The 27,395-nt window shown below is 40.7% G+C and overlaps 2 protein-coding genes across 8 annotated transcripts in view; one reads left to right on the top strand and one right to left on the bottom strand.

The window, feature by feature from the left end:
* Nucleotides 1–8,543: 8,543 nt before the first annotated feature.
* DPH3 (diphthamide biosynthesis 3) lies at nt 8,544–13,199 on the bottom strand. The gene is made up of 3 exons (XM_006262381.4): nt 12,990–13,199; nt 12,817–12,891; nt 8,544–12,411 (listed from the first exon to the last, which is right to left on the bottom strand). Exons 1-3 carry the CDS (start codon nt 13,095–13,097, stop codon nt 12,346–12,348), a joined length of 249 nt encoding a protein of 82 aa, XP_006262443.1. The 5' UTR covers nt 13,098–13,199; the 3' UTR covers nt 8,544–12,345.
* Nucleotides 13,200–13,266: 67 nt separating this feature from the next.
* The window catches only part of OXNAD1 (oxidoreductase NAD binding domain containing 1), a 35,908-nt gene continuing 21,779 nt past the window's right edge, over nt 13,267–27,395 (top strand). The window contains exons 1-5 of one of the 7 annotated variants that reach the window (XM_019497906.2): nt 13,267–13,393; nt 17,443–17,599; nt 17,935–17,998; nt 25,148–25,254; nt 26,652–26,723. In XM_019497906.2, the coding sequence (XP_019353451.1) occupies nt 17,469–17,599; nt 17,935–17,998; nt 25,148–25,254; nt 26,652–26,723 (374 nt within the window). In that variant the 5' untranslated portion in view covers nt 13,267–13,393; nt 17,443–17,468. The other 6 variants (XM_019497903.2, XM_019497908.2, XM_019497904.2 and 3 more) reach the window with 6 other exon arrangements.

The raw sequence follows: 27,395 nt of genomic DNA, 5'->3' as shown, positions 1-27,395 counted from the left end.
GTCACTTTCTTCTAAAGCAGGAGTCAGCAACCTGTGGCCCATAGGCTGGACCTGAAAGAGTTTGGGTCCAGCTTGCAAAGGTCTGATGTGGCACAGGGGATTGGAGGTACTCCACTGTACCTTGCCACCCAACCCTTTTGCAGCACCCATCTCCACAGCTGTCTGAACTTATCCTTGTTGCAGAATTTGCCTCCCTACATTGCCATTGGGCCATGGTGGCCCCAGAGGGAGGGCAACAGGGCAGGGAGCCTTGAGGTAATTGGAGGCAGTACAACTACAGTTCTCAACCGGAGGAGCCACCAAATTCAAAAAAGTTGCAGAAGGGTCTCATGACTCTTAAAAGTTTGAGAACCACTGACCTGAACTGTTGTGAATTCCTAAACTCGATTTGGAATGAACAGGGCTAATTTTCAGCTCTTAAGACCAACATTTCTTGGTGAGAAGTCAGTTGGAAGTCAGAATGTGCCAGTTTCAAATAGAGACAAAGGCCAAAATTTTGCTCTTATTTACATTTAGATGTGGAGTAACGTAACAAATCTCGAGTGAGACCAGAGTTATGCAGATGTCACTAACAGCAGAATTTGCTTCAAAGTATTCTTCACAAAATACTGTATTTTCTCTCACAACACACAACTTCTCCCCCACTCTTCCCTCCCCATCAGCCCACAAAATTGGGGTGTGTATTTTAAGTGAGACCATTTTCTTTACTGGAAAAGGAGCACTCCTAGAGACACTGTACAGGCCATGCAGCTGCCAAGATGGCTTTCGCTTGAGTCCGCTCAGCAAGCTGAAGGGGAAAAGTCCTGTGTACACCCTCTCACAGCTGTAGCTATTGGCTGAGCACTGTAGCTTCAGCTTGAAGCAGCAAGTGGTAATATCTTGATGAAGCTTGTGATGTAAAAAGGACACTTCATTTACAAGAACTTATATGAAGAACTATTTAAAGAACTATCAGCTTAGGCCCCAGATCCTTTGCATGTATCTGGGGCGTAAGCTGTGCAACACAGAACAAGTCCTTCTGGAAATACAGTGTCCAGGAAGTGTTGCATTGCAGGAGACAGTCTGCCACACCAGAAAGTTTCTGATGCCACACTACTTGGACCCTACATTTCCACAATTATGTATTATGTCACATAGTCCACTGTAACCCTGAAAAAAAATATATTTTTTTTTACATTTTGACTTCCAAAGGAGGTGTGTACTTTGGTTGGAGCATCTTGTATGCAAGAAAATACAACACTTGATATTAACTGTGTTTCTGAAGGTTTTACATGCCTGGAGCTCAGGCTATCCCCAGCCTGTTTAATCTTAAAGGGCAGCTTTTGCCATGCAGCTGGCAAACCTATTTACAATTTTGGCATGAAAATTTCATATTATTCAGGATGATTAATCCATCAGAAATGAGTCTTTTTCCCTGGAACATTCTATTTTTGCAGGTGTGCCTGATAGAACTGCTTAAATTGTACAAAAACAAATTAGACAAAATGTGCAGATGCTTTATTTGGCATGGAAAGAAATCAAGGACACAGCCCTGCTACAGTTGCAAAAAATCAAATGAATATGGGGAACTTGGCCTTTCTAAGTGGAAATTCTACTTTTGGGTGGCCTTGCTACAATCTGTGTGGGACTGGCAGTCATTGTCTGAATGAAGAGATTGGCTTAACTTGGACTGCTATCAACTCCTCCCTCTGCAAGATCTTTCATTTGGCAAATGTACTGACAGAATCTCTCTGGCTGAGAAAGTGCTATCAAATCCTGTTATGTACAATATCTTGAAAGTGGGTCTATTATTTAAAAACATTGAGAGATTCAGGCAACATTTTTTATCTTTTCTCCCATTACTGTTTTGTTTGAATTCTCTTTTAGCCATGAAAAACCCGAACTTGAAATATTATCAGACAGAAAAGGACTTAGAAAGATCAAGGAGTGTTTTATAGGCAAGCATATGGTTTTCTTCTGACAATTAATTTTCCTCTATCAACGATGAAACGTTTCTGTGTGGCTATAGAGATATTTCTTAATTATAGCGTTAACTACCGGAGTAGCAGCTTTTAAATAACATAAGAAATATAACTTACATATACTTTTTAACCCTTGTATTGTTCATAAAAGAAAAAGGTATTGGAATTTATAAGGCATATACAAGGCAGGATGCAATTCTATTGAATCAAGTTAATATAACAAATTCAGTATCTTCCAGCCCAAATTCAATATCAAGCAATTAATCTAGCACTAGGATAACCACCATACCAAGCAAAACAGAACAGTAGACTGTAGGGCTGCATGAAGATTCAGGTGCTGGCCCCAGTTACCCTTATGCCACCTGGGGTAACCTGCTGCGCACCAGAGTGCATGTGGGCATTCCCTTGTGCTGCTGCTACTTGTCCCTGGGGGAAAAAAAAAAGTTCCCATTTATCTGAGTGCGTCCTTGAATTGTCATTTACTAGGCCAGACCATAAGTCCATCTTGCCCAGGATCCTGTGTCATGTGACACAGTGGCAGAGAGTGGATACTGAAAGGAAGAATGAGCAGGGTTTTTTCTACTGTTCCTCTCTCACTTGCAGCCTCCAGCAGTTAAGGTCTAGGAAGTTCCGATTCACAGGCTGTATCCCTAACTCCTATGCTCAATAGCTACTGATGCCCCTTTCCTCCAAGAATTTGTCCAATCCCTTTTTGAATCTGATAAAACTATCAGCTTTCACAACCTCTTGTGGCAGTTTCACACTTGAATGACAGTGTGAAAAAGAACTTCTTTTTGTTAGTTTAAAACTTACTACCTACTAGTTTCATTTTGTGACCCCTAATTTTTGTATTGTGAGAGACAGTAACTAATACATTCCTATTTACTTTCTCTTCACCATTTAGTATTTTGTGAAACCTTATCATTGCCCTCCTCAAGCCTCTTTTCTAAACTGAATAGGCCTAACCACTTTAATCTCTCCTCATATGGAAGCCCCTCCATACCACTAATCATCATTGCTTTTTCCTGTACCTCCTCTAGCTCTTCTATATCCTTTTAAGAGTGTGGAGAAAAGAACTGGGCACAGTACTGAAGGTGTGGATGAACCATGGACTTTATAAAGTGCTTTTAGCTTATACATCTACAGTAACACATTAAATGGGTTTCTTTGATGCACACCAGCAAGGCAAGTCTCTCTCTTTCTGTGATGATAACTTTATTTGCTCCAATGTCCAGAATAAGAGAACCTTCAAGTGATCTGTAAGCACTAAACCCAAATTTATAGAAATTGTGTCCGTTTTTCTGCAATATTTTAAAACTCAATTTAAACATAGGCCAGCCCACAGAATTTGCCTCAGCATCTACAACTTGTTCTCTACGCTCCAGGCTGCAATTTAGGATAAAAAAAATTCTAACCTTTCAAGGTTGTGAGGATAACCTTCTTAATAGGAAGAGAGTACAAAGCAGTGCCATCATGTTTATCTGAATCTGTAAAATTATTGAAATAATTCCTTTGTTCTATTCATTCCACAAGAATGTTTAACTCTGAAATTTAGTTGTATGGACAGTAGTCTGAAATCAAAACATTGTTAACTACACTTCATAGAGCATCGTTTTTAGCTGCAGCTAATGGGCTCAACCAACAAGCCCAAAATATTTCCCACATTTCCATTTTGAAAAAATCCTCTAGCATTCCATGCCTTGAGTTCCAAGAGCTTTGTTTTTCCCAGTCTAAGTCTATAATACTATATGTTAGCATCAAATTTTGTTGCATATTAAAAATGTAGTGAGTGAAATAAATTGCATAGAAGATCAAGTTAAACAGATTGGATAACAGGAGGACTGGATTTTTTCCATATTAAATAATCTTTAAGTGCATTGGAAGCCAAATTACAAATATCAATGGGTTGCTGAGTCTTGCTGCAAACATTAGCTCAGGGTAGCTGTTGAGTATATAGAGTCTTGCCTTTTATTACTATTAACCTGAAGTGTACAGTAAAGTAAGGAGGCACTAAGAGGTCTTTTTTCTGGAGTTATCTCCTTTGGATTATGAGATTCCCCTGCAGGACTGGGTCTTTGACTAGACACCTGTAAAGCTTTTATCATGTCATTATTTGTTAACAATGTCTTCTAAAAATACTCTTGATGGATCAGATTTTTCTACCAGACAAACTTATCTTTTCTTTAAACACTGTAAGACTGTACACCAAAGTCCAGGGTCAGAAATAATGCAGCTGTTTAGACTTATATAGGAATCTGATATGCTTGGGATGCATCAAAAACTGTTTGCAGTTTTGTCTAAAACACCAAGATCGAATTCAAACTATAAACAAAGTTCTCCATAAGATTAGGAAAAGAAAGGGACAATAACAACTTTTATTTCAACAGTAAGCTGCAAAGAAAAGACTGATAGCTGGTACTTGCCATGATAGCTGCAAAGAAAAGGCCCAGTAAGTGCTCAGGGATGTAAGTTGTAACTGTGTTGGTCTAAGGACATAGGCAGACAAGGTTCTTTGGGTGAATCTGATATCTTTTATTAGACCAACTTAAAACCACTCTCTCTCCAATCTCTCAGTCCTGATCCTCAAAGGAAACTTACACAACACTTCCCAGAGATGAGCCTATGAACTCCACTTCATCAGCCACCTGGACACTAAAAATCATGGACTAAATATAGCCATTGGATATATGACACATTATAACCTACCTGACACCTGACTCCCCAGGTCTCTCTCCACTACTCATCCCCCTTCTTTCTCTTCCCCCCCCTCCCCAGCCTGTCTCTCACCCATTGACTCCTCAATTTACATTTTTACTGACTACTCGTCTTGTATGCATACCAGCCCAGCCCCTGGCTTCTTTACTTTTCATTCCATCCAGGAAGAGCACACACCAACTGCTGAAACTTCCTTAGCCTGACGAAGGGTTTTTGAACCCGAAAGCTTGCTTAATAATTGTTTTCCAACTATTTAAGTTGGTCTAATAAAAGATATCAGATCCACCCAAAGAACCTTGTCTGCCATTAAGTGCTCAACACTCAATGACAAATAAAGAGACTCTTAACATGCCATGGATAAAAATCTTATGATTTTGAAGTCAATTTCACAAGAAACCCAACCTGTAAATTATGACAGTTTGGAGTTGTCACTACCCCAAGGAGTTAACTTAGGGACTATCCTGAAACTAGCTTACAGAAGTTAAAGGGGAAAAAAATGCCCGCTCCCCCCCAATACAAGTGGTATTAGGTGCGTAAAACAAATATGGAAGAGTAACACCTGCAACTGGGGCTTCAGAAGTTTCCAAAACTTTTGGCGGGCATCCTACTTGCAGGACCAAGTCCAGAGGCTTGGGGTCCAGATGCCCCCAAGTTTTGCTTGCCTTTAGCCATAAGGCCCTTGGAGCAAGCAAGGCAGGAGACTCCCATTTCCATAAACTAGGCTTAAAGCTGCTGCACCTTGGTGGATACTGAACCACGCCAGAAGAGCAGTTCTCTTGGGGCACACTTCAGGAAAACTGCTTTCTTGAACACAGATACATGGTATTTCCCCTGCCAGGTTAAAAAGCCACTATGCTTGACCTGAGCCTTCAAGTTTATCTACATATTCTCGACTGTTTCAGGCTCAAGACACCCCTCCATAGCTTTTCTGAAGTTTGTGGCATCCCAGTTAAGAACCACTGGCCTAATATGGCAAGCATTTGACCAGAATACAATGCACTTAGGACCTGATCTTTCATCCATTTATTGTCACACAGATATAATAAAAGGAGTGAGGAACTAAAAAAATATTGGCAGGGCTAACACCACTTCAGAGAAAGCAACCCTAATGACAAATCAAGCAGTAACCCAGTATCCCATAGACAGCTAGTTCTTCTTCTGCCTTAGGCAGGGAAGAAGGAAATGGGTGAGGGAGTGGGAAGGGGTGTTGTGCTGAGCATGGGAGAATGGGGGCTGGGGGAGCTATGCAGTCTTTCCTGTAGCTACATGAGCTCACCCAGGGGCTGTGGTCTGTCACCCTCACCTCACCCTCTACTGTTAACCCTCTCACAGCTGCCACCAACCTGCATATAGATCAGGACTGAAAAAGCCAGTCTAGCTATGAAAGGGTTAACACAGTGCACAGTGGGAGAGAGAGGGAAGAGAGGCCACAAAGGGGTTCCCACTTCTGGTCTGTGCTGGGCAGTGCAAAGGGTTGGCTTGGAGGGCACGTTTTTACCACAGTCCTCCCAGAAACAGAGGGGCATGGGACAGTGCTACTTGCGCTGCATGCTTGTTTCCAGAAGTATGTGGGGTCAGACCAGGAAAGGCTGTAGCAAGAACACATGCTCCAGGTACAGCTGTTTCCTGGTCTTCCACAGGTGCTGCAGGGCATTTAAAACTTGGCTGTGGCAACATCCAAGTCACAACACCCTTGGAAGGGGCTCATGGCATCCAGGGTGAGAACCACTACACTTTATGCAATTGTTTCCTATAGTGCAGGATTATCAGATGTACAGCCCATAGAGCTGCTTCATCCGGCCCACCGGACTATTAGTGGGTACCAGAAGTTAAGTGCCGTGACCTGCCAAGAATCCAGGACCCATGGGTAGACATGGCAATCGACAGCAGGAACGCAAGTGAGGGCTGCTGGTAAAGGGTTCCAGCTCTTTGGCCATTAGTACCACCACTGCCATATCCTGCAGTTGCCACTATGTGCTCCATGCCAGATCTAGAGCTGCCATTGTGAGACAGCATGCAGTGGCAGCTTCATCCCTAGTACAGAGTTGGAGCTGCCGCTGCTGCTGACACCTGATGCCCTGGGTCAGTGCCAAAGCTGCTGTCATGTCCCAGGCTGAATCTGGAGCCCTGCAGTTAAGATATGATGCAAGGCAAGTTTGACATCAGCAATATAGCAACCTGTATTTTATTTAAATGTTTAAGATCTCTCCCATAGCAACAACCTTAAGACAGAGTTGCATTCAGGTGAAGGTCCCAAGATGACACTAAGAGTTTGGACACACAACAGCAAACACCAGTACCATCTACATAATGCTCTAATTTGCTCCCTGAAAACTTAAAACACGTCTGTCCCTCTCTATAAAAGAAATCTGGTCTGCTCCTGGTCTGACTGCATGAAATAGTGCCTACTGCGTAAGTACTTCATTGCCCGATAGATCTGCCTATGTTATACTACAGTGATAGTCTAACACCACATTAAACCAACTTTGTTCCCAAGGCATTCCCCTCCACTCCCTCTCCCATGATGTTTGTCTGAAGACACATTTGTACACTGAGACACAAACTGTTGTGTAGACATTTTAAAAGATGGTGATTGGGGGTAGTTTACACCCTCCTGTTAATTACTGCCCCATCCGCCAACATGACTGCGGACTACATTTGCTGGAAAATACAGCTGACACTCATAGTACAGCTTCCTGAACAAAAGTTGCAAAAGTATTTAACCTGTTTTAAAGAGTTAATAGCCAAGAGGATAGACAAATCCTCCCCTCCTTAAGATACAATATAGTAATATTACTAAGTTACTGTACAGCAATGCTAAAATTGTTTGTTTTTCCAAATGACAGAATGTAGTAACTGAAATTTTCCCATGTTTAAATTATTAGTATTCTACTGGTTACTAATACAGGTATTTTCCCTACTCCTAATCGCATGTTAATAGCTGTAATAAAATATACTTTCAGTATAATTGACAGTTTCTTCTCTAATTAGCAAAGCAGATGCCCTGTTGGGTCAGACCATGCAAAGGAGTTTTACATGAACTGCATGCTACATAAGTGTAATTTTACTAGTCGAGCTACTCAAAGCATGCAAAGCTAACCAGATTGTTTTGAGAGATTACTCAGAATACTTACTGTAATTAAACTGAGGTGGCATGCTAACATTTTATATCGTCTGCAGTCACGAACACATTTTAATAGCTGAGATAACCAAGAAAACTCTTTGCTTCTGTTAAACTGTAAAGAGGCTCCTGAAGAGACAAACTGTAAACTTACCAATATTTGTGTACTGCATCATGGCTAACTTGGCACAATGCTGAAGTCAACTCAAGTGGGCTTGGCTCCAGCACTTCACTGATATCACTATAGTTGTATCAATTGATAGCACACAGCTTGAACTCTTTCTACAAGGTAAGAACACGCTCGTCACAATGAGCATGCTCAACACCAAGCCTTGATCCTCTTGCATTACTCATTTTCTAATATATCTATTGATCTATTAGACGAGTTATTTTTTCCCCCCTCAGGTCTTCTAAACAACTCTTAAGGCACAACCAGTTATATATACTACCTAGAGACCTATACATAAAAGATGAAATAAAGTTGCTGGATAGAACTACTGAGAAAATTCGGACTTCTGGTTTAGGGAAATATATTAGAAGATGTCTACCTGAAAAAAATCTATTGCCAAATAAGTAGTCTCTTAACTTGCTGACAGCCTTTAGTCACCACTCTTTTGAAATACAATGGTGTGGGGGGGGGGGGGGGGGGGGGGGGGGGAAGGTAAATCAATGCAACATTAGTATTATTTTATCCCAAAGCCTTATTGCCTTAAGCTGTTATACAAACAGAACAGTGACTCATTACGTTTAGTGTTGCAATATGAAAAATCTTTATTTAAATACGCAAAATAAATATTTCTTAAAATGTATTTTAAAATAATTTAAATAACTATAGCATCTTTTTCAAACTTAAGACTCTAGATAATGTGAGCACCACCTACTGATAAAACCAATGGAGCAATAACAAGTCAGAGTCACACAGCTCAAATTCAGAACTTTCAGGTAAAAAGATTTTTTTGGAACCATTTTTCTTATATTAAAAGGGGGGAAAAAAGTTTACTGAGCTTCATAACTGAATTTTCACGATTTGGTTTAGATGCAACCCTAAGCAATCTGTAATAAGCATTTATCCCTAATGTTTACACTCAGCCAAACCTATAAAAAGCAAGACGCAGTTTAAATCTTGTCTTGCTTATTTTGCTATCCAGAAACAATTAAATGATTGTAGTATATGGTCCAGTTACTGGTCTCCCTGACCAGTAAGTGAATCATTAATGTTGTAAAGTAAATCTAAACATTTATGTTAAATTTAGGCCATGTCAAACCCTATTCTAACACAGGGAAGGGCATTTTTAAAAATAAATATTTAAGAAACACTGACTTCATTTAGAAAGAAGCCCACAGAAAAGTATTTTGAAGTGGGGTAGTCTTTATCTACCAAGACTACCACTTATTCTTGTACAAAACTATACATATATGGAGCACACCAACCCCAGCACTGAAAGAAATGCTGATAAGCATTTTTTCAAATGTTTCAGGTTCTACTTCTGTAAAGCCTAATGAGTGTTAAGCAGTTCTTTTACAGTACTTGGCAGCTTCAGATATTTGTGAAATCTGTACAAGCAGCCAAAACACATTTACAGCATATTTAGTATCAGGGTAGATCTTGGACTGGACCTGCATTTGACGCACAGGGCTGGGCCTGACACAGACACCCCTGTACTATCTGATAACAGGTGCAAGGCAAGTACATTAAAAAGACAGCTGGAAGAGTTGGTTAACTAATACTTTCAGTTACAGCAGCAGTCCTCAAACCAGGGCACGTAGGCAACACGTTATCCACAGGCTGTTAAGAATGCATGCATAACTAAAACTTGGCTCATCATTTCTTTGTACAAAGGAAACTGGACGTTACCTAGACTACTTCAAGTTTACCTTGCCAATCAATATTACAAGCTTGCCTCAGAGCCTAAAGTTTTGTTCCTTTTAGTGATAGATGATAAATTACTTGATTATATCTACTGAAGACAACTACAGCATCAGACTTTCTGATCAGAACACTTATTACCTGGATTAGAACTCTAAAAACAGTACAGCTTTGTCCTCATGATGAATTAGTTCCTTTGTAACAGAGATTAAGAAACCCACTTTCTCATTGTCAGTATTTAGTGATTCAGTGGTTTCATTTGGTGTACTATTCTAGAGTGCTTGCCAAATCTAGACTCTGAAGAACCACTATCTATAGCTAGTGCTAGATAGGTTTGGGATGGAACAAGTACATAGAAAAACCACTGATTGATTTAAACATTCATGGAAAAAAAAGTTATGATTTCACCAATGTAATTATTCTGGAAAAAAAAAAAAATCAGCATCCTAGTAGTGTCACCATCACTCTGGCAAATCATTTTTTGCCAGATAACCTAAACATCACAATATGAAGATCTGAAAGCTATACATCAGATTACTGTACAGAAAATATATAAAAAAATGGAAATCAAATTTGGCTGACTGCAGTAAGATTACTATACAGTTCTATACACAAGGAACACCTGGAATACAACAGTATAGTTACGGGAAAAAAAAAAATTATTAAGGTTTTTCTTGCTTGAGGGCATCATATCTTTTCTTGGCTGCCAAATCACAAAGGTTTTTTAGAAAGAGGAGCTGTACTGTATCACCCTCTTCTTGTCTCTCTAACCATTTTATTCTAGTTTCAAAAGCTGAAAAGGCTTCCACATGTGAAGGGCTAATTTCCTCTTCCTTATCTTTAGGAGACTGTTTGCACTCTGTTTCTTGTGTAGCCAAGGTTTACAATCTCAACATCCATTAGGATGCGATACCCTGGATCTCCAGCATCAACAGGAAGCCATCCACCTGTGTTGTCATCACACTGTTTGCAACCTGGAATGTTACCTTAACATGCTGACCTCTGCTTTGTTGTCCTCACCATCATCACTACTACCTGTGTGCATCACTGCCGGTGGCCATAATTTCTTCCAGGTTTGGAACAGCGTGATTCTTGATACTAATGCCCAAGCATCATACGTGATGGCAAACGCTTCCTTTAGGTCCATCTTTTTGTAAACATTAAAAATTCCTTCATCGTCACTACCAGCAAGAAACAACTGATGCAGAAATATTCTGTAAAGATGCCTGAATGTCTCAATCACCCGTTGATCCACTGGTTGAAAGGATGGACGTGATATTTGGTGGTAGGAAAAGGACCTTGAAATTCTCATTTTCTTTATTCAGAATTTCTTCACACAGCTGGGAAGGTACATTACCTAACATAAGCAAATCACTTCCATGCTTTCCATTTTTCTTCTGATGTTTTGTAACTTCAGGAATGAACGCATTCCTGTACCAATCCCGAAACACACCACTGTCAACCCAAGCACTTTTCTGGTTTCTGTAGGCTGCTGGAACATTTGCAAGTCTTTTAAAGCATTGGGGACCTTTGTTTTTTTTCAAACGATATGCACTGGAAGCCTATGGGACCCACCTGAGCTGGCACATATCATGGCTGTGATACAATCCATGCTTACTTTACAGCAGAAAGCAGCAGCTCTGGTATGTGAGGTTAAGGCCTTCCGAGGCAAAGCTTTCCAATTTAGACCGATTTTGTCAGCATTGTAAACACTGTCTCTGTCTACCGTAGAAAGCGGAAGATATGACAAAAACTTCATTTTGAATGAATGAGCTGCTGGTTCGTCTGCAGGTAATTTCTTCCCTTGCATTTTCAATCCTCTTATTCCATGACGCAACTTGAAATTTTGTAGCCACCTAGTGTTGGCTTTGAAATTTGGATCCCCATTAAGTTTTTCATTTAGCTCAAGTACTTTTTCACAAAGAAGTCACTGAGATACTTGGTCTCCTAAAACTTCTTATCTGGAGAAACCATGTATGAACTGCATTTTCTAGCTGAACATTCTCTGCCTTTTTCATGGATTTCCTTACTTTACTTACTCTGCTGTCCACGGTCGACACAAAATTTATAATGGATGCACTGTTTTTTTTCTTCAAGTCATAAATTATTGATAGACCAATATTATAGTCATCCGATAGCTTTGAGGCTGATTCCCCTTTCTTTAGCTTTTCTATAATCTCAGCTTTCTACTTCAAGGACAGAACAACAGGCTTCCGCTTGGGCACCAAGGCAAAAGTGTAACTGCTGCATACAACTTAAAATAGCGAAGCGTGATCTTCAAAATCTCAAAAGTACTAGTAAATAGCAGTTCTCTCAACAAGCAAAACCCAAGTGCTGTCTGATGCCAGAAAAGGAGGCTCAGATTACTGACCACTCGTACAAGTCAGAATTCTGGACACAGAACTTATTTTACTGACAGGCACAACATTTTTCTTTGTTAAAACTGTGCAAAGCCTTCCAGTTAATTGATGTTTTGAACAATCAATGTTCTACAGTCACTATTTGCTCCTTTACGTGCAAAGCCTGCCAACATTTTGCTATCATTTTATTCTCTCTCAAACTACTGACAACTGCTTGATAAGAGAAGCAGCAAACACTTTGGAAACATTCTTTGTGTCTTCTTCACATTGACATACCCACAACATTTTTACTGAACAGCAGCAGAGTCCATACAGTATTCATCAGCATTTAACCAATTCCTTGCTTGTTGTAGGTTCTGAGACTACTTCGTCACGCATAAACTGTTCCTAGAAGAAACAAACAGTGTTTTAACTTCTTCCTACTGCCATCCCCACAGTTGGTGTGGGGATAGCTCAGTGCCCCCCCCAACCCCATCTTTAGATGCTATCAACCTCTGAGCCTCACTCCTTTCTGCGTTATTCCTTCAGCTGGATCACACTTCACAGTCTGTTGCAAGAATTCAAAAACTGGTTTGTGTGTGAGATCACACTCATGATGCTCTGCAAACTACAGGCCCCTGACATAGGAAACAGGTGCTGACCAGGACTCTCCCCCCGGCAGCCTCACCCCGGCGGGCAAAAAGAACCAGACAAGCTTATTTGGATGCAGGGGCTTATTTGGGACAGGGCTGCCGAGCGCCCGCGGCCCCGACAGGGCCGGTAGGGAAGCGGCCATCCCCAAGCGCTTCTCACCTGGTCGTAGATGACGCGTACGAGGAGCGAGCAGCTAGGGCACGTGGCCACGTCCTCACCGTTCTCCAAGTCCTCCTGCAACACAGGCGGCCGCGCACGGCCAACGGTCAGCAACGGTCAGCGCCCCCCGCCCCCCACCCGGCCCGGCCCGGCCCGGCCCGGCCCGGCCCTACCCGGGAGATGAGGAAGCGGTCCCCGCAGGGACACGGGTAGCTGTAGGTCTCGGTCTCCTCATCGTACTCGAAGTCCTCGATCTCCACCTCATCGTGGAACACTGACATGGCGCCGCCCGCAACCTCCGACCACCCCGCGCAGGCGCGCTAACCTCTGTAACACCCAGTACGCATGTGCCGCTAAGGCGCATGTGGGATAACGCCTACGTCACACGACCGAGAGCCAATGAGGACAGAGCAGGGTCTCGAGGGTAGCCAAGCCCCCTCTGTGGGGGAGAGGCCAGGCAGCGGTCCCCCTCCTTGTTAACGTCATTGACATCCCGGACGTCACTAGCATTCCCCCGCACTCCAAGAGAACCTTCACTGCGCATGCGTCCTAGGTAGCAACGCTCTTGGACCCTCAGGTGACGGCACAGTGCAGTGTGCACATGGACCAGCCCCTCCCACCCCTCTTAGACAGCTGCGGTGTGGGGGGGTGGGATGAAAGAAGCCAGCTCGCGTGCGCGCAACCTTCGTCACGTGACTGCGGCGCTGGGCGGTGAGTTCCCCTTCCCCCATCACGTGATACGGCTGTGGTGCCGGTAGGGCCGTTGGGTGCCGGGTCTGCACGCGGGAGGAGAGGCAGTAGCGGGCAGGGCCCTTGTCTCCTGTTGGCGGCTCTCGGCCCTGGAGCTGTGCGCGAAAGGGACCGCGCCCGTGGAGCGTGGGGGAGGGGGGCACCGGAGAGACTCGTTGGTTTCGACAGGCAGCCGCCCGCCCGCATTGTCGCCCCGAAGCCCGCCCTGGGCGGCAGGGGCGGAACGCGGGGGGAACAAGAGTTCCAGTCGGACGTGGAGCGAGTGCTCCCGGCGGCGCAGCCGGGCCAGGTACTTCCTGGTGTGGCAGCCGGTGACCTTTGTGGCTCCACTTCCTGGACGCTCTGTGCCCCGAGGCAGACTTACTCTGTGTCACACAGGTTGGGCCCCAGAGTAGCGGGCTCTTGTAGCTGTCTGGAAGCAGCTCTACACCCAGGTTCCTGTCACCCACCTCCCTAAGATATTGCCCACGGTTGCCTTGCTGTTTCAGGCAGAAGTGGTGGTGCTCAGCCAATAACTAGGGCTGCGAGAGGGCTAACAGGACTCTTCTTGCCTGCCAAGATGGCAAAGAGCTTTCCCACTTCAAACACACACCCCAATTTTGGGGGGGAGGGGGGGTGCATGTTACATGTGTGTGTTATACTTTTCAGCCTGGAGAAATGAAGCTTTGGGGTGACTTGGTGGCAGCCTATTAGTGTATAAAAGGTGTGCATCAGGAACCAGGGGAGCGTCTCTCTCTTCCCTCCCCAGCTTGTCTCTCACCCATTGACTCCTCAGTCTACATTTTCACTGACTACCTGTCTTGTATGCATACCAGCCCAGCCCCTGGCTTCTTTACTTTTCATTCCATCCAGGAAGAGCACGCACCAACTGCTGAAACTTCTTTAGCCTAATAAAGGGTTTTTGAACCCAAAAGCTTGCCTAATAATTATTTTCCAACTATTTGGGTTGGTCTAATAAAAGATATCAGATTCACCCAAGGAGCCTTGTCTGCCTCTGTTCACCAGGGCACCCCAAGGGAAGACGAGGGCTAGCAGTCACAAAGTGCTGGAAGACCACTTTAGACTGGGCATAAGGAAATAGTTACTGTCTGAGCCTCCCAAGTCTGAAATAGACTCCCACCAGAAGTGGTGCAAGCACTGGGTACCTTTAAGAAATGCCTGGATCTTGCTGGGGTCATCTGACCCCAGCTGACTTCTTGCCCCTTGGGCAGGGGGCTGGACCCGCTGATCTTGTGAGGTCCTTTCCAGCCCTATTGTCTATGAAATATGTGTGGGGAAAATATAGTTGTTTCTCACATGCCAGGAAAGGACTGTAGCATTTTCCAAATTAGGATGTAGCCTACAAATGTTCATGCCTCTCTCAGCCATTTAATCTCCTGGGTGCCTCCGCCTTACCATCTGTCCTTGTATCCAGCTTCATTATTAAAATGACTACTATTTTTACAATCTTACTTTGAAAAATACCTGCCCTGGCATAATTGCACAAAGGAGTGATGGGGTAAACAGGGCTTGCTTCAACTTTACATTGCTGAGGGGAGCCAAATGCATTCAACACATAATAATTTAAGATAAATAAGTCCACTGATGCTCAAAAGTTGTGATGGGATTCTGAAGTTGGTCCATTTACTTACCAGCAGATGTCACTGTTGTTAGTAGAAATTATCTTGCATGCCCTTTTCTTAAGGATATGAAATCAGAAAAGAAGCTTCATCAAAAGAAGACTAAAATCTTCATTTGCCTTGAGTCTTTTACCTCTCAGCCTTCTAATTCCCCATGACTTTTTCTTGAGTTTAAGAAAAACACTTGATATCACAAAAGTCCCATTTACCATAATAAACAGTTTTCTAAGAGACTCCACTATCTTTAAAAAAATTTTTTAGGCTTCATTGTCGTGCAGCAAAGCTGGAAAACATGAAGCAAATGTACTGTGGACTCTCTGAAAACAGAAGGCAAGTATATAGAATGAACATGTATTTTGGTTTAAAACCATCAGATTTTTGTAAACAAATCTCATATTTTGGGGCCTAGCGAATTTTTTTTTTTTTTTTTTTTTTTGAATGCTTGAGGCTCACAGAATTGCAAAGCAGGATGGTATGATTGAACATGAGTGCCTAACTGGGCCTGTACCATGTCTTGCTAAGAACAGCTTAGGTATTTTAATGCTTGCAATATTGCTCATCAGTAATCTATAGTATATGTTACAATAAAAAGATGAGAGTCCTTTTTGATATTTAATAACAAAACCCATCTCTGTAAATTTCAATATTAAAGAGTAGCGGGGCACTAAAAGTTAACCCCCCCCCCCCCCCCCCCCAAATCCTGCGCTTTATGGGAAGCAGGAGCATGTTACTTCGGCCCGGCTCTGCAGTGCCTGTATAGATCAGGCACTTCAGCGGAGCTTTTTGGCACTTTTATCTAAAGCCAAGTCAATAAGCTATTAGATAAAAGCACCAAAAAAGCCCCACTAATACACCCAATTTATACAGCCATTGGGCAAGCCGGGTCCCACTAACATGTTGCCTCTTTTGGGCACATACTGGTTTCAGTGTGGGAGCACTCTGAATTTAAATTGCCATACTTGGTGGGGTTTTTTAAACATCTGCAAGCAGCCCTAAATGCTATGTTATCACTATTCAAGTACAGTTAAAACAATAGCAGACATTTCTGAAGTCTAAAACTATACATTTTGAAGAGTAGTATTATATGCCTTCCATTTCTGAGATGTCTCAGAAATGATGAAAAGCCCAGTCTTCCATTTGCACAAGATTATAAGCAGGATAAAATCACCAAGTGACCAGCCAATGCAGCTGTTGGTTAAAGCTTATGAACATACAGTATAAATCAGTCAAACATGCTAGATCATTGCTGTTTTAAAGAATACAAAATGTAAAACAAAAATTCTTCTAAAATGAAAAAGATGTACTTTTCAGGAATACAGCATAATTATTTAAGTGGGAGTAAGAGTTTAAGAAAGCTGGTAGAGAGGCAAGGGGCAACATTCTAGAAATGATATTAAAAAAAAATATATTGTAGTCTAACATCAAAAAGTAAAGGCATTTGTAAGCATCCCATATGGGCCTCTTCCTGGACCATTTAAACTAATGAGCTTTCCTGATTTGGTTATCTAGTAATAGACTTGGTTTTCTTTCCTTTTTTTAGTTGCAGTAGCTGTTTTGTCAGGAGTAAGGTGGCTGGAGTCTTAAAACCATATTTTAATATGGAAATGCACTTCTTAAGGATTTACAAGTATGAGTATTATTTAGAATATAAAGCTCACTAGTCAGTATTGTGCTGTTTCTATTTATATTTTGAAACAATATGAAGTTGTTTTTGAATAAAGGAAGAACAAGAAAGTAAAAGGTTTAGCAGCTGCTGAATTAATCCTTGTGAAAGGGTCCAATTTAGTAGCCATAAATACTGAAATCCTTTACTTATCAACAGAACAGCTAGAACAGAGGCAGTACACTATAGTTTTTCCACTTTGCTTCATCGTTGTGCCTCAGCGATGACCTGAAGGGCTGTTCAATCCTTGTTTTCTGTACTGAGTCTATAACAATATTGCTTGTGGGTTTTGTTTTGGAGGTGTGGGTACCCTCCTTTGTGAGTTTCCTGGGATGAGCACATTGCACATTCCTGGGATTACACATGGATCACTAAAAAAAGGTCACTTTTGAATGAAATCCTCGTTGGCTACAGAATATAGAATTCATTAAAACATGCCGTGTTTTATAGGTTGGGATAAGGAAAAAGAGTTGTCATTGGGTATTTGGAGATTCCGAGCTGTTCAAAACCGGAACAATGCCTCTTGAGCTATAGGTGAAATCAAGCAAGCTGAGCAAGTACTTACTACATCATTATTTTAAATTGATTTCTCAGGAGCTGGTAATTGAAAAAGGAGCATCATGGTCCACCCTGCTTTTTCTGTAGTTTTTGCTGTTCCTCAGTTACTGCAAAGTACTGCTAGAATTTTTCCTGCTCGTTCTTCATTATTGTGGTTGAGGCACTCGGCTTCTTGTTACTGCACAGCCAATGGGTAGGTTATCACTTTACAAACACCGCTAAATATTTTATTTTTCCAAGAGTGTGAGAAAATAATATTGTTATAATATAAACCAATCATGCTTTAAAGGACTAGAAATATTCTAATCACCTGGCTATATTTTAAGCACAATATTAAGATTTTGTGTTTAAATACAAGATAAATTATACTATCCATTAATCTTAATTCTTGTTTAGATGTCTGTGATCTGAAATCTGGGGATGGATTAATATGGTAAATTGCCTTTTTAATAGAAACACCATTAAGAGGAACATTAATGCCTTTCAGTTGTAGTAATTATGGTAATTTTCATTTGTTTTTTGTTACAGCACAATGAAATCCAAAAGAGAAATGGATCATCTGGAGAGAACAGCAAATAACTTTCGACAGGAGGTTAGATTTCTGTTCTGCAGAACTGAATTATTTTTCTTTTTGTTGTGAAAAGACTGGGTAATCATATTTTTAATGGTGATTACACTTCTTTCTTTCCTATCTGAGAGTTTTTGCCATTTGTTTTCCTTATTTAATGTATGTATATTCTGAAGATGCTGCTGCTGTTTATATTGGTTTTTTGGGGACTGTTAAAGTATATATTGGTAACTGGTAAAATATTATTCACCGGGTGGATGAACGGACTGTAAAGTGGGTAGAAAACTGGCTGGATCATCAGGCTCAGAGGGTAGTAGTCGGTGGTTCGATGTCTAGTTGGCAGCTGGTATCAATTGGAATGCCCCAGGGGTTGGTCCTGGGGCCAGTTCTGTTCAGTATCTTCACCAATGCCATTTTCCAAGTCATAGAGTGCACCCATAGCAAGTCTGCAGATGACACCAAGCTGGGGGCAGTAGTAGATACACTGGAGGGTGGGGCTAGGATTCAGAGAGACCTAGACAAATTGGAGAATTGGGCCAAAAGAAATCTTAAGAGGTTCAATAAGGACCTCCTTTGCCCTTGTTGCAAAGAAAGCTAGAAGCATACTGGGCTGCACTGATAGTGTTGTCAACAGGTCAAGGGAAGTGGTTATTCCCCTCTATTCAGCACTGGTGAGCTCCAGCACATCTGGAGTACTGTGTTCAGTTTTGGGCCCTCCCACTATAAAGAGGATGTGGACAAATTAGAGAGAGTCCAGCCGAGGTCAGCAAAAATGGTGAGGGGGCTGACGGGCATGACTTTCATGAGGAACGACTGAGGGAACTGGGATTACTTATTCTAGAGAAGAGGAGATAGAGGGGATTTAATAGCAGCCTTCAACTACCAGAAGTGGGGTTCAAAAGAGGCTGGAGCTAGACTGTTTTCACTGGTAGCAGATGACAGAACAAGGAGCAACAGTCTCAAGTTGTAGCAAGGGAAGTTTAGGTTAGATATTAGGAAGAATTTTCTCACTAGGAGGGTAGTAAAATGCTGGAACAGATTACCCAGAGAGGCAGTGGAATCTCCATCCTTGAAGCGTTTGAAGACCCAGCTAGACAAAGCTTTAGCTGGGATGATCTAGTTGGGAATGGTCCTGCTTTGAGCAGGAGGTTGGACTAGATGACCTTCCTTCCAACCCTAATTTTCTCTGATTCTATAACGGAGCTAAAATATCAAATAGGTAAGTTCATCAAGGCATTCAGTAGCTCCAGGTTTATTTTGGATTGTTCAAGTTAAGGAAATATTAGGTATTTGGTATTTTAGGTCTCTCTCATCCCTGTATTAGTTTTTCAAAGATGCATAGATTTTGGCTGTTCTGTTCTAGTCTTTCATTTTTTAAAGATGGCTTAAAGAGGGAAACAAACAGTTTTCTTCCTCCTTCACTGCATATAAAGAACTCAAACAACTCAGAAGCCCTGGTGAGGAAAACAATTTTTAGTGGAATTTTCTCTGCTTGTGCTTTAGTTTATAGGTATGGTAAGTATCAAATCTTGCCTTCTAACAGAAGCAAGGGACACTTGTTTGTGGTCTTAGTTTTGTATTATGAAATTAATGTACTCATGGATGTGGTATAGCTTTAACATAGTTGTCTTGTTAATTAGTTGAAATAGATATTAACAAAAACCAAACAACCCATTATGAATAACTTTTTCAGTAATTCTTCTCTAGTAATGAAAAGAAAATGTCAATCTCTTCCTCTGTTTCAGGGGTGTATTTGATAGCTGTGTTTGTTTGAGACTAAAAGAAATGCAAAAATCTAGAACTCTTGGTTCAGAGATGAGACCTTTTATTAGACCAACTAAGAAATCACATAAAAATTGTCTTTTTCTGCAAGCTTTTGGGCTCTCACACATTTTTTGCATTTCTTTTTGCCTCAGACCAACATGGCCACTAAATACATCCCTGAACCATGGAAGATGACAAATTTTAGCCAATTTTGGATTTTAAACTTCACTGCTGAACAACAAGAAAGATTTCTAAAAACCTCCCTGGTGTCGGATGGCACGCAACAGGGAAGTAATCCTGCCTGATCTACACAACAGTAAAGAGCAACTTACACAGACACTTGCATGGACCCAGAGAGACAGACTTCCATCTTCAACTCCCTCTGTGCAAAAATGAAGTTTATTTCCTACCTATGGGGACTCTTTACCATCTTTAATTTTCCCTGAGCCAAATGAAGGGCATGTGAGCCTGAAAGCTTGCATAAAAAGACTTTTTTTTTTTTTTCCTATTTCTTAGTTAGTCATATAAAAGTTATCATCTCTGAACCAAGAGTTCTAGATTTTTGCAATCTCTTCCTCTAAATTTCAAGGAGAGTTGGGCACTCTAGTTCCTCTGAAAATCCAACCCTAGCTACAAAGGATTGTTCCCTTGTATAATTTTTTCCTTCAGCAAAAACAAGCTGATGAATCTGTTGAGTTCTGCTAGCTTACTTGTTTTCTTGGATGCTGCTAAATTACTCTCCTGACTTACCATCTCTGTTCAATACATTGACCCCGAGGAAGCAAAAGGGGAAGCTGTGGTTTGGGAGACACAAAAAGGTGTGGAGGGCTGAGTGAGATCTGTGGAAGGAAAGGAAGTGAAGAAGTAAGGTTTAGTGCTATTGCCTCAACTTCCTTGACACCTTTTATCTTTTTTTACACTTAATTTATATTTAATGATTTACATGTGTTGTTTTATTTCTGATCACAGAAGTTGGTTAATTTATGTTCTCTGTTTAGCTTGAAATCCCAGATAGTCAACAGTTGCTTCCCTCTGTGTTATCTTGCTTGGTCTATATATTTCTTTGGAAAGATGAAACAATATACTATATTGCATTACTAAAGATGAATACACTAGTCGTATCACCTGTTGACGGTTGATAATATAAATAGCAAGGGCAAGGAAAAGGGACTGAAACTTTCTACCTGTCCAATTCTAAACACTTGTATTTTAACCTGTGTTCCCCTCAACTTCGCAGTGTGCCAATAGATTACTGTTGTGGATGGCCAGTATCTTCCTCAAAGATTCTCTATCATTTGTATCAAATTTGGTTTTCTGTAATAAACTTTAATTGTTACTCAACATGAAGTTAAGTGCTTTTTGTCAAATAAGGTTGGCCAAGGAGCAAATTAGGGTGTGTATTGGGAAGGAAGAGGAAGAAAGGATGTCAAAATTGTATGCCCATTTTCCTGCACTTAAGCCCTCTTCCTCAAGAGAAACATCTAAATAGCCAGACACTTGTCTTGTTAACTAGTATGACTGCATTTCCTGTTTAATATTGCCTATTAAAGTGGAAAAGAAAAGTACACCACTAACTTTATTTTATGCTGGCAAGCATCCTGCTGTTTTACTGGACAGTAGACATGTTCAAATGTTGTTTTATGGAGAAATTCATTTCCTGACATGTGTTTTACATTAGAGCATAACTGGTTAAAGTTTCATTTGTTAAACTATTTGATCTTTTACAGATGAGAAATGGAATGGTTATGGTGTGGTAGCTATCACTGCTTCTGATATTTCTTAGTGTAATGAAGAGATACAAAGCCTTTAAAAATGTTTTATCTTAGGATATAGACTGACCCATTTACAAAACTACTTAGAACAATCCTTTTTATTAGAGAAGGAAATACTATTGAATTTTTAACAATAATTTAAAAATGCCTGTTTGTCCTGCACCAAGACATCATACAAGTTAGCTAATGATATCCCTGTAAGATGTTGAACATTAATATGATAATATTTTATCATCTTATTGCTAGGCATGTTTAGTTTGATGCATATTTGCTATACTGTGGACCAGATGTTGAATTGCTTCCTTGCACCATCTTTGAAATCCAATTTTTGCACAAATGTAACCTCAGGCAGAATTTGGTGAAGCGTGTTTGAAGTCCCGTTAATGACCTTGCAGGATTAGTTTAGATGGACCCCCATGTGCCGGGGGGGGGGGGGGGGGGTGTCTGCAGTTTTAGGGATCAGCCCATCATGATCCTTTTATAAGGATCTACCCCTTTTTTGGGATAATGCTGTTCTTCATGACACTTGCCATTAGCCTTTTAAATATAACGCTTGAGTCAAAAACTTTGGATCAGAAAACTCTGCCTCCTTCCTATTCAAAGCTTACTGAAAAGTTTCTTTTTCAACTAGAATTGTATAGTTACATAATGCATTCCCTAGTGTACACATTGGCCTTGGGCAAAATGGTATTAGCTGTTACCACAAATGCTCCCTATAATATATATAACTCTTTTGGCATACAGAAGCATATCATCTATCAACTGATAGAGTAGGTTCATTTCTCCCTATAATATAGATTCATATTTGTTCTTTTAAGAAATCTTGTTTTTATAAAGTATTGAGGTAGCAGAACTGTAAATTCATGTTAGAGAGAATTTCTCTCCAGGAACTTAACATAGACAAAGGTTCAGGAATACTGGGGCAAGTTATATAAAATAAGTGAAACAGTTGCAATTATATAGCAAGCATCTTGAAAAAATAGAGATAATAAATTTCAGTTTAAAATAAGAAACAGCATTCAGACAGATTGGAGGTACTTTTATAACTAGCTTTTTATCAGGCCTCAGAATTAGGGCTTAGTTTCCCAAACATATTGTTACTGATCCAGCAAATAAGCTCTTTGGGGGTTGGTCACAGCCATGTTAAACAGTGTCTTATACAGTACACAGAGTTGTGACATGAGGCAATGAAAAAGATATTAATTCAGGGAAGATCCCAGGGCTATTATGATTAAATTGTGTTTTGCTTTGCATAGAATCATATGCAATGGGTTAATCTAGAGGTTTTGCTGCAGAAAGTGAATTTTCATCGAGTTGTAACTCAGTGATTCTCAACCAGGGTGCTGAAGAGACCCTTTTAAGGTTGCCATGGGGTCATGCACAATTTTAAGTATGTGAACTTTTACATACGATTCATGAACTAAACCCAGTGAATTCAAACAGGAATCCACAGTGTCCAGACTTTCTGACCTGTTGTGGTCTGAGTTCTTTACAACTGAAGATCTTTTCAGTGGTCAAAAATAAGTGAAAGCTTAGAGCTGGCATTTTCCAAGAGTTGCTTTGAGCCTAAGCAAGGGTGCTTTGAGTCTAAGGAGTTGAAAACCAGTGTTTTAACTTGACATAAGGAGGCTTGTTTTCCAAAGAATTCTAAGCATCTGTCTCTTGAAAACCAGGTCCTTTACAATGTGTGGAGTTGACACCCAGCATCCCTAGTTATATTTGAAGACTCTTACCTCATTGTATAATATAGGCCTTTGGGGAAGATGAGATTTTTATACCTTCCAATTTAGATGGATTGTTTTTGCAGTCAGAAGTGTACTTGATCATTTCAGGTTCTTTTCATTTGTTGATGTTTGCAACCTTGTTTCCCTATGTCATGTATTACAATTTTTTTTTTTTTTTTGATGAATTAAGAGCAAAACAATTAGGGGCAAATGATTTAGAAAATACAGATTTTTCATTAAGTTCTCTACACCAGTGATTCTCAACCAGGGTGTGCTGCATTACTCTGGGGTGCCTTGAGAGCCTGTTGAGGGTGCCACACAATGCAGTATTAGGTGAGCAACCATGATGCACAAGACCAACCCAGATATATTAAATAAGAATCCAGTGTTAAAAGCATTCTGACCTGTTGTGATCTTTCCGTGTTCCTTGCAACAGAAAAATTACAATATTAGAATACTCAAAAAGAGTGAGAACTAATATTATAAAAGCCATTGTCTGTATGTCTGTCCGTAACACTTTATTTGCACTCCAATTGGTTGTCTCAGCAGCCAATCAGAGTGCTCTGCACAGAAAGAGACACATGGCGGAGCACCACCATGACAGTGGTTCAGTGGGTCCTGAGGGTCTGGAGCGGGGGGTAACGATGCTGGCCCTGCCCCGCCCCCCACCCCAGCCCTGCTCCTTAGAGGCAGGAGGGACCAGAGCCCCGCCATGACAGAGGGGATGGAGTGGGGGTGGGCAGGGCTGGCCTTGCTTCTTGGAGGCAGGGGCTGGAGTGGGGTGCCCACACCCAACAAAAGCCAGTAGGGAAGGGGTGGTGGTGGGGAACAGGGGAGAGGGGTCACCGGTGGCAGCCCACCACCACATGCAAGCTCCCCTCCACACCCCCCCTCCCCACTATTCTTGGAAGGTGGTGGCATGGGGTTGAACGGCAGGAGGTGGGGCAGCAGTAGGGAACTGGACCCACCCCAGCCCCTGCCGTTGGGGAACTGGACCCTGAAGCAGCAGTGGGGAACTAGACCCGAAGGGGGCAGGGCGGGGGGACCAAAAGCAGCAGGGGGAAGGAGGAAAGGAGCCCGGGCCCAAAATGGTGGGTGGGAAGGGAGGGAAGCTGGATGCAGTCCTTTGTTCTGGCTCCCCCCCCATCATGCTTGATAAGAAATTTGCTAGTAGAAAAATAAGAGCTGGCATATGCTGAAGGGGGTGTCTCAAGTCTAAAAAGGTTGAGAACTTCTACTCTACACTGATGGGAATACTTATTCTTTGAATAGCTGCATGGTTCCTGTTAAGAGATCTCTTCTTGAAAGATACCATTTTGAACTGGGTTGGGGTATATTTTTGCTAGTTTTATATAATTGGGTAACCCTGGGATCAGTAGCTTTAGTAAGAATACAAGAGCAGTTGTATTGCATTGCTGAATCAAAGTCCTTGTATATAAATTTCCATTTCTGAGAAGTTATGTTTAATGTGTGGGACATTGATATTTCTACTCCTGTTCAGTTTGCTCACTTTCCTTTGTCTCTTATGTTGTTGAAGTATAGTTAATAGCCAGACCTGGATGCCCTGTTTTTCTTTAAATGTTTGAGCATCTAAAAATGTACATGGTAACTAGAATTGTGTAGGGTATATAGTTACATTAATTTCACCCAGGTTGAATTTTAAAGAAAGATTTAGATTAATCCTAACTATAATCCCCTAAAAACCTAGGCTTTGTAATAGACATTGAATGGGGGGGATGGCTTTCTATGCATGCAATCCCACTGTTGTTATTTCTTCTTTAAGCTGGTTATATATCAATGTTTTAAGTGCTATAGATAATATTCCAAATGCTGATAGTCTTGCACAGAGGGTCTTTGCACAGTTGCTGAAAAACGCTCCAGCCTGATGTTACATCTTGCTTTCATTTCTTTAGGTTATTTCTCCAGCAAAAGTGTGTGGATTCACCAATGAATCTGAAACAGTTAAAAGGCTATGTTTGGCTGTCATAAATAAGGATTTTACTTTTAAAGCAGGACAGTGGTAAGTTCTTTTTCTGATTTTTGGGGAGGCGGAGAGGGAGAACAGATGACAAGAATGCTTAAATAAAGCCAGGATAGTTCAATGTTAAAAAGTTCCAGGAAAAAAATTGCCATTATATTTGCCTTATGTAATATACTATTAACAATTGCTGCATAGAACAGCAACCTTATAACAAACTATGCTTCTATATTTTTACTGCAGATAGAATAATCACGGAAATTAATATTCTTCAGTATTCGTTTAGATTCATTTGGTGTTTTTCCTCTGGTTTATAGTCATTAAAGTGTTCCTACAGTAGAAATTTAAAGAACATTTTACTTGTGTACTTTTCTAGCTTACTGTATGGTAGAGCAAAGACTGAATGCAAGTTCATTTTAATTTGATTTTAGAATTTTATAATTAAATCAAAATAGCATTTTTATTCTGGGTCTCCCCCCCAAAAAAAACCCTCAAACAAACGTTCCTCATCTAAAATTAAATGTAGATGATTAGATGAGAGATGCATATACACTTGAAAACAAATCCAGTTTTCTGGTTTGGCTACTCCATGGGTTACTTGTTATTTAAATAAAGCTTTAATTTATGTTTTGTAGTATTGGTGGCTACTTACCACTTGTTCTCCCCCATTAAGAGAAACTTAATTGTTTTTAAAATCAATTAATTTTATGGGTAAATTAAAAATCTGGACCTGTCACTTTCACCAATGGCCTTTTAAATTTAACTTTCTATTGGCTTAGTCCAGCTGGTAAGTAGTTTTGCTGGAATCAAAGTTTAGCCATTAGGGTGTTAACAGCATGTGTTACCAATGTAGTGTTAATATGCAGGCTTTTAAATTTAGAACCAGAAAACAAGATGTTGATTGCAATAATTTGTGTTCCTGGAGCAATTTGCTGCAGTCTTTGCACATGTGCAGTGACTCATTAAATTCTTGCTTGCCAGTACTTAGAAAAAAAACAAAACAAAACACATTTACCCTTCAAAAATGTTTTAGCAATTATCACACTGAAAACTGAAAGCTTTAATTATAATTACTCTTTTTCATTTTCTTCTTCCTTAAAACTATTCTAATGCTGTTGTTTGGCATAGCAATAGCAACTTCTCTCTGCTTACAGTTATGAACTATGGTCATGTTTTCTGATGAGTTGTGTCAAAAATCAGGGTACAATTTCCTGAGCAGAAAAGGCTAACTTGTTGGAGTATTGCTGTAGTGAAATGCCAGAGCTAAAGCATGTCTTTGCAGCATAAACATGGAAAATCCAATAAACACAGAAGATTTAAAGTCTTAGCTTACATAAGCAAAAAAGTAGATGCATTTTCTAAGGAACTCTTTGATTGTGTTCTATATCTGACCACAAATAGTAATAGGGATTTTTTGCTCTAATAAATTTTTTGAATAGGCTAAAAAGCAGACAGAAGTTATCCATGCATAAGCCGGCTTCCAAATATCTCAAAGGCCTGAAGGACAAAGGGTAACAGGTTTATGTTCCTAATATTTGTAATCTCTTAAGCTGCTGGTAGATATTTCCCTTTCTTTGAATATCCAGCTTTAAACATCTTTTCAGTCAAAGAAAGAAGAGTGGCAGACATAGATACAAGTTTACATATTTACTTTCCTCTTTTAAATATAGCACATTCCTATTGTTTTCACCTCTCCTTCGCTGCTTATATACATTTTTCTTAGCATTATTTGTATTCCTTTCATGTCTTCCCAGAGACTACTAAAATAAGACAAATGGTCATCCCAAGATGTTATCCCACAGCATGTACAGCCTGCAGTCTGTTAGAGTATCAACAGGCTGAAGCAATATTCTAATTGAAAAAAATAAAGAGAAAATGCGCTTGTGCATGTCTATAGGAACATAAAATCCAAGTTCTTCAGTAGTGTCAGAAGGTACTGTACCTTCTCTCACGTTTTAAAGAAACTAACTATTTGCCACCTTGATGTGAATAGCAGAGATATTTTGGTGTGGCTGTGGACTTTTATTTGTGGCATAAAAATACCTTTTTGATTTTTCATTCATTCTAGTCTGAGCACTAAGCTTTTTCTTTTCCAGCAGAGGGTGGTAAAGAGCTTTAATCTCTTTATTTGTGGTGTTTTTTGATATAGTGCATAGAACCGGGTCATCTTACTTGACTCACAA

The sequence above is a fragment of the Alligator mississippiensis genome, chromosome 5 (assembly GCF_030867095.1).
Source record: "Alligator mississippiensis isolate rAllMis1 chromosome 5, rAllMis1, whole genome shotgun sequence".
Taxonomy (NCBI): Eukaryota; Metazoa; Chordata; order Crocodylia; family Alligatoridae; genus Alligator; species Alligator mississippiensis.
This window is presented reverse-complemented; position numbering and strand designations above follow the sequence as displayed.

What these genes read in the sequence shown, in the direction of transcription:
- DPH3 (XM_006262381.4), bottom strand. Translation starts at nt 13,097, where the DNA reads ATGTCAGTGTTCCACGATGAGGTGGAGATCGAGGACTTCGAGTACGAT. An exon ending in ACCGCTTCCTCATCTCCCGG is followed by an intron (nt 12,892 to 12,989) that starts GTAGGGCCGGGC and finishes CCTGTGTTGCAG; the next exon opens with GAGGACTTGGAGAACGGTGA. An exon ending in TACGCGTCATCTACGACCAG is followed by an intron (nt 12,412 to 12,816) that starts GTGAGAAGCGCT and finishes TGTTTCTTCTAG; the next exon opens with GAACAGTTTATGCGTGACGA.